The sequence below is a fragment of the Mercenaria mercenaria genome, chromosome 10 (genome assembly GCF_021730395.1).
Source record: "Mercenaria mercenaria strain notata chromosome 10, MADL_Memer_1, whole genome shotgun sequence".
Classification (NCBI taxonomy): Eukaryota; Metazoa; Mollusca; class Bivalvia; order Venerida; family Veneridae; genus Mercenaria; species Mercenaria mercenaria.
In genome coordinates this window covers 49,537,241-49,544,345 of record NC_069370.1, presented here as the reverse complement: position 1 = coordinate 49,544,345, position 7,105 = coordinate 49,537,241, and the positions used below count along the sequence as shown (strand labels likewise).

The following is a 7,105-nucleotide window of genomic DNA, read 5'->3' as shown; positions in this document are numbered from 1 at the left end:
TAACGTTGGCTCCTGTGACCTTGACTTTTGACCTGGTGTCCTTAAAGTCAGTAGGGGTAATGTGCTCAATAAGTACTATCAGCATGTGAAGTTTGAAGGTCCTGGGTGCAGTGGTTCGAGAGTAAAGTGCCTGCATGCAAAAAGTTAACATTGGCCCCTGTGACCTTTGACCTGGCGACTCCAAAGTCAGTAGGGGTGGTGTACTCAATAAGTACTATCAGCATGTGAAGTTTGAAGGTCCTGGGTGCAGTGGTTCGCAAGTAAAGTGCCTTCATGCAAAAAGTTAACGTTATCCCCTGTGACCTTGACCTTTGACCTGGAGACCCCAGTCAGCAGGGTGGTGTACTCAATAAGTACTATCAGCATGTGAAGTTTGAAGGTCCTGGGTGCAGTGGTTCGTGAGTAAAGTGCCTTCATGCAAAAAGTTAACGTTGGCCCCTGTGACCTTGACCTTTGACCTGGTGACCCCAAAGTGAGTAAGGATGGTGTACTCAATAAGTACTATTAGCTTGTGAAGTTTGAAGGTCCTGGGTGCAGTTGTTCACGAGTAAAGTGCCTTCATGCAAAAAGTTAACAATGGCTCCAGTGACCTTGACTGTTGACCTGGTGACCCCAAAGTTAGTAGGGGTGGTGTACTCAATAAGTACTATCAGCAGGTGAAGTTTGAAGGTCCTGGGTGCAGAGGTTCGCGAGTAAATGCCTTCATGCAAAAAGTTAATGTTGGCCCCTGTGACCTTGACCTTTGACCCGGTGACCCCAAAGTCAGTAGGGTGGTGTACTCAATAAGTACTATCAGCATGTGAAGTTTGAAGGTCCTGGGTGCAGTGGTTCGCGAGTAAAGTGCCTTCATGCAAAAAGTTAATGTTGGCCCCTGTGACCTTGACCTTGACCTGGTGACCCCAAAGTCAGTAAGGGTGGTGTACTCAATAAGTACTATCAGCATGTGAAGTTTGAAGGTCCTGGGTGCAGTGGTTCACGAGTAAAGTGCCTTCATGCAAAAAGTTAACATTGGCCCCTGTGGCCTTGACTTTGACCTAGTGACCCCAAAGTCAGTAGTGGTGGTGTACTCAATAAGTACTATCAGCATGTGAAGTTTGAAGGTCCTGGGTGCAGTTGTTCGCGAGTAAATGCCTTCATGCAAAAAGTTAACGTTGGCCCTTTGACCTGGTGACCCCAAGTCAGTAGGGGTGGTGTACTCAATAAGTACTATCAGCATGTGAATTTTGAAGGTCCTGGGTGCAGTGGTTCATAAGTAAAGTGCCTTCATGCAAAAAGTCAACGTAAGTAAATATCTAACGTAAAGTTATACAATAAAAGCACCAGTCCCAATGTGTTGTTCAGTATGTTTCAGTATATAAGCCATCTCAGAATCCCTCATTTCTTTGGAAGTATAATATGCCTACCTGACGGTATAGCTAGGCACCCTGACTTAACATTCTTAACATATATTTTACCTTTGAAAATGTTTCTGTGCACTTTATGCTTACACTCACTATTACAGGCTATAGTAACGCTGAAACTGTCATAAATGAATAAGGTAAAAACACCGAGTTCAAGCATTACCTTGAAAAACCAGATCAGTAACGCATGATCTCGGACCAAATGGAGCGGTTTTGGTGATTTGGGGTAAGGAAATTATATTTTTCTGTTATTTATAAAACATTGTCAAAGACGGCATATAGTGGAAAATGTGCTCCGAGTATAATGAAGTGCTCGTTGCAATTTCCAGCAAATCTAAGCACTTTTTTTAATTACTTTGGAAAACCACGTGAAAAAAGCAGGTAAACAATACCGCAACCCAGAAAAAAGCATTATTTCATTAATTTTTTCGGCAAAAACACTTAATTAACACTTTCGAGTATCACTGACACATTCCTGGAATGTGTTTTATCACAAATGATTAATTATGTTTCTTGGAAGACAAATATCAGGCGATTCATGACCGTGCTGGTCAGTAACACAGGAGACACAGGATAAGCGACTGTAAAATACAGTAACATAAGAGCTTCGGGATTTTCTTCTGTGTTCTTTTTTATCAATTTACAAGGAAAAAAAAACTTTTAGTCATTTCATTTATCAGTATCATAACAGTGATAAGCAGTGGCAACACAAAGAATAACACAATCAAAAAGATATTTAATGCTCCACTCTGATAAAAGACCCCTTAAAGAAGCAAGCCTCTGTGGCGTACATGCTGCGTATTTGCTGTGTGTATGCCGCGAACACAGTAGTATGCCAGAGGAGTACATTTTACATACACCGCATGCCGCGTACACGCCGCATACTATTTCGAAGAGTACACAGCATGTACGCACGAGGTCACTAGTACACTTCAAGTACGCAGCACAGACTCTGAAAATTTAAGGAGTACACTGCATGTACGCAGGAGGGACTTGTACAAGAAAATAGTACACTGCATGTACACCGCAGATACTTTGAAATTTGTGCAGTACACTTCATATACGCGGGAAGGACTTGTACAATTTCTTTTGGCATTTATACTTAGTTTTTTTTATAAGTTAAAGTCTGAAGTACACTTCATATACGCAGGAGGGACTTGTTCATTTTCTTTTGGTGTTTATACTTAGAATTTTTTAGGTAAAAGTCTGAAGTACACTTCATGCAGGAAGGATTTGTACTTTGTTTTTTTTGGAAGCAAGAACTTGATTTCCGAGTAACTTTTATCTTAATAGCATAGAATAGTTCAGATCATTCTGAACAATGAAAATTTGCCAAGCTATTTGCAATGTTCATTTGTGAAGCTTACATCTAAGTGGTTTCTGAGCTGCATCTTGCATGCAATGTAAAAATATATTCTTTTTCATTTTGAATTAATTTTGGGGGCCATGATGTAATAAATATGGGAAAAAACATTAATTTTGATTTTTTTTTCAGTAAAGTAACACCTGTATATGCAATTATAATGAAAATTTGAGCAGTGAGCTGTGTCTTTCCAATGCTCCTCAGCATTTATCGCAGATTTGCCATATGCTGGAGTATACAGCAGAAGTACACAGCATGTACGCCGCAGGAGTACACAGCATGTACGCCGCAGGGGTAGTACACCTCAGGCTTATTTGCATGTGAAAAGTGTATGTGCCGTGTACATGCTGCGTACTATTTCTCAGGTGTACTTCCCGCGTACTAGATTCCTCCAGCGTACGTCCTGTGTACTTACAATGTAGTCCACAGCAAGTAGTACGCGGCAGAGCTCATTTGCATGTCAAAAGTGTACTACAAACGTACTATCGGTGTATGTGCGGTGTATATCTTGCGTACTATTCAAAGCCCTTGATTTCAGTACACATCATGTATGCGTCAAATACGCTGTATGTACACAGCAAGAGTACGCGGCAGGCCTTTTTCTTCTGTAAGGGTCATGTCACAAGGTTGCTCTTAAATTGAAGTATATGGAAAATGAATAGATTAACAATAACCTGATGGCATCAATTTATTTTATCTAGGAACTTCAAGTCATGCAGTAATGATTAAGGTATTAAATTTATACTGGTTGTAATAGCAAGAGCTGTCCGTAAGACAGCGCGCTCCACTATTTGGGGATTTGACAGTAAAATGAATATATGTCTGAATAAGAGACCTGTACTTTAAAAGAAAGATACATCAAGGGGCATAAATCCATCAAATACACAAATCTGAGTTATTAGGATTGTTACCACACATACAGATGATAATGATAAAGATATATTTTGAGTTTCAAGTCATTATCTTATATAGTACCAAAGTTATGTCCAGAAAACGAAGTTTGTAAAAAATCTAAGTATAAAAAGGGCATAATTCGGTCAAAAATACAAATCAGAGTTATGGGGATTGTTACCTCACATGCTGATGATGATGATAAAAAAGATACATTTTAAGTTAGACTTGTACCTTTACGTCACAAATGCAGGGATGTTGGTCTCGTCTATACAGGTAACTCCGCCTTTCCGATACGAGTAAAAAAAAAAAGTTTATACAGGCTGCATGACCGAAAAATGGTGATTTAAATACTGTTCGAACGGGAGTTTAACTGGATTGTAACAGAAGTACTAGAACTAATCTTCATTTAAAATTTAAACGAATCTTGCCACAATGCACACTACAATTAGGTAGCGTGGATGTGCAAAAAGACACCCTCTTGTACATTAAAGGCCTTTTTCTGCCTAAATTTCAGTACCTTTTGCTGCAGACTTGATGTACCTCGTGTTTAGTTTTCACAATAATTATAAAAAGTGACTGACTCGAGCTGTTGGATTCGCTCATCGTTGATTGAAGGGCATAAATTCGATCCCCGGATCCGACCATGCTTCCTTAATTGAAAAAAGTCAGCAATTTCTTACAGAATATGTAAGTCTTAGTCTAACTAATTTGACGCGATCCTATGAAACAGTTACGAGTAGTTTTCTCCACTCGAAAGAAATTGTCATCGCCAGATTTGGGTTTAAATGCTGATATTGTTGCGGATATAGTGTGACCAGTTCTATATTTTAGATATATTTTTATTATGAAAATCATTAAAAAAACATTAAGCCATTATTTTATCAGAGTGCCCTTACCTTTCTACAGTTTATTACTTATCTAGAAATAATTATAGCTTAACATATGTGCATTTGATTTGGTCTGCTGCTTCAAAAGATATTCCAGACAGAATTTGATATGGTAATAATTTAATTAGTAAGTGTTAGTTAGTATCAGAAAGTGATAAGCCACTGGAGTAGACAAGTACTGGTCAGGTTTTAATGTATGCATGTGTGATATGATTGGTTGAAATATGAGGTATGTGTGATGTGACTGGTTGAAGTATGAAGTGGGCGTGAATGAATAGGTTGCAGAGTTTGGAGGGAAAGTTGAAAGAAGTCAGTTGGGAGTTTGAGTTAGATTGAGGTTTTTGTTTTAGGCACCGGAAAGTCAGAAATTAGTCAAAATTGATATTCTAATATTTTAGGCAAGAAATACTTTGGAAACTTTGAGAATAATAAATTATTATGTACTATGAATAAATAAATTGGAATTATTGAAAAGTGATATAATATTATTATTTAGAACGGAATAAAAGAATATTAGAACTCTACCACTTGTTTAATAATAGCTAATTTCCCCGAGAAAAATGGACCCCGGTTATATGATGGTGGAGAATCCGGGTAGAAAATTTGAAATGTGGAAATTCAGAGTGAAATGCAGAAAAATGGAATTATATTACTTGTGACAAAACATAAAACTGTTTATAACTGAAAAATGCCACAAGGAAGAAACGCTAAAATGGACTCGATAACTGCACCAAAATTTGAAAATGGAGAAAATGCGAAATTCTTTTTAGAAAAATTTGAACTTGTAGCAAATGCTAATTCGTGGAATAATGAACAAAAATGCATTCAAATGTGTTTAGCTTTGCCAAAGGGTGCTGAAACATGGTACATGAACTTAACAGCTGAAGTGAAAAATGACTTTGAAAAGTTAAAACAGGCCTTTACCAGAAGATATGCTAATTTGGACAGTAGAACAAGTCTGTACACTAGATACATAAATTCAAAGCAGGGGAGTAGAACAGTACAGGATTATGTAGAATCGGTAACTAGTCTGGGACGTGATCTGGGAAAGAGTGAAAGTGACATATTAGACAAGGTTATTCATGGTTTACGAATGGACATACAAAAGTTTGTGGTTTTGAAGGAAGTTAAAACATTGGATGAGTTGCTGAAAAGTGCTAAGATGTCAGAAAGTTCTGAAAATGAGGATAAAACACTAAGAGACAGTGACCAGGCAAATCATAACGTGCGAGTAAATAGAACCAGAGAGAGCAGACAGCCATATAGAAGGGACAATCAGAACCCACAGTACAGGAGAAGATTCCATGAGCGAGAGAAGCTAGACAGACAGAAGTGCAGACACTGTGGTAGGTGTGGTCATTTGTCTTTGAGGTGTAGGTTCAAAAATGCCAGATGTTACAAATGCAATCAAATTGGTCATATTGCTAGGGCTCATTCTGCTTTTGATAGATAGGGACTCGCGCCTGTCCCACAAAATTTTGGGGATGGGCATACTAAGGGAAAAAGTAACATTAATGCTGAAAATAGTAGTATTGGAAAGGCATACAAAATTGGGGAAGAGAAAAATTTGATAGATGTAAGATTGGGGTATTTTTCAACATCAGCTATGGTTGATAGTGGTGCTTCTATATGCTGTTTGACATATGAAATGTTTAAAAGAAGTGGCCTTTACAAAGATTATAGTTTGATGAAGTCTGACATAAAGAGTGCAGAATCAGTAGATGGTACATCAGTGCAAATTATGGGAAAAGTAACTGTTCCTATGACTATCTGTAGACTAACTTTGACTCAAACATTTTATGTTTTCAAAAGGCTGGATCAGCCAGTCATACTAGGAAGAGATTTTCTTAAAGATCAAAAAGCTTGGGTTGATTTTGGTGAAGATATTTTGAAAATACAAGAAGGTCTCATAGTAGTCAAGATGTTTTCCTCTAAACATAAGTCGAGTCTGGCCCGTCTTGTTAACAGAATCAGTGTTCCACCTCAGTCAGTGAGCATTACTAAGGTGAAGGTCAAAGGTCAAAGTCAAAATGGTTTATCTGTTATTCAGCCAATTAGAAGCTTGCCAAGTAAGAATCAAGTTATCGGGGCAAGATCAGTGTCAAATGTGCAAAATAACACAACTTTCATACATGTTATGAACCCGACTAATGAATGGGTACACTTGAGGCAAAATGAACCAGTAGCTAGGGTAGAGAAACTTAGTCATTGTGACACCATGAACACTTATGATACTTCAGAATATGAATATGAGAACGAAATGAATGTTCAGTGTGACAGATCTGATGCCGAGTATATTGAAATAGCTAGGTCCATAGGCATAGATCTGACAAATTCTGATTTGACGGAGGAACAAAAGCACAAATTGTTAGTTTTTCTAGGTAAAAATAGAGATGTTTTTGCAGCATACACTGCTGAACTAGGTCATACTAAGTTATTTCCTCATACAATTGATACTGGGGATGCCCCTCCTGTTAGGAAACGTCCGTATAGAATGACGCCTGAGCAGAAAAAGGAAATTGAGCGTCAAACTGAAGACATAGAAAAGCATGGCATTATAA

At 38.0% G+C, this 7,105-nt stretch overlaps 1 protein-coding gene across 1 annotated transcript; it reads left to right on the top strand.

Moving 5' to 3' along the window:
• The first annotated feature begins 5,373 nt into the window (after nucleotides 1–5,373).
• Nucleotides 5,374–5,997, top strand: LOC128546409 (uncharacterized). The gene has a single exon (XM_053516904.1). It carries the CDS (start codon nucleotides 5,374–5,376, stop codon nucleotides 5,995–5,997), a length of 624 nt encoding a protein of 207 aa, XP_053372879.1.
• The last annotated feature ends 1,108 nt before the right edge of the window (nucleotides 5,998–7,105 follow it).

What these genes read in the sequence shown, in the direction of transcription:
- LOC128546409 (XM_053516904.1), top strand. Translation starts at nt 5,374, where the DNA reads ATGTGTTTAGCTTTGCCAAAGGGTGCTGAAACATGGTACATGAACTTA.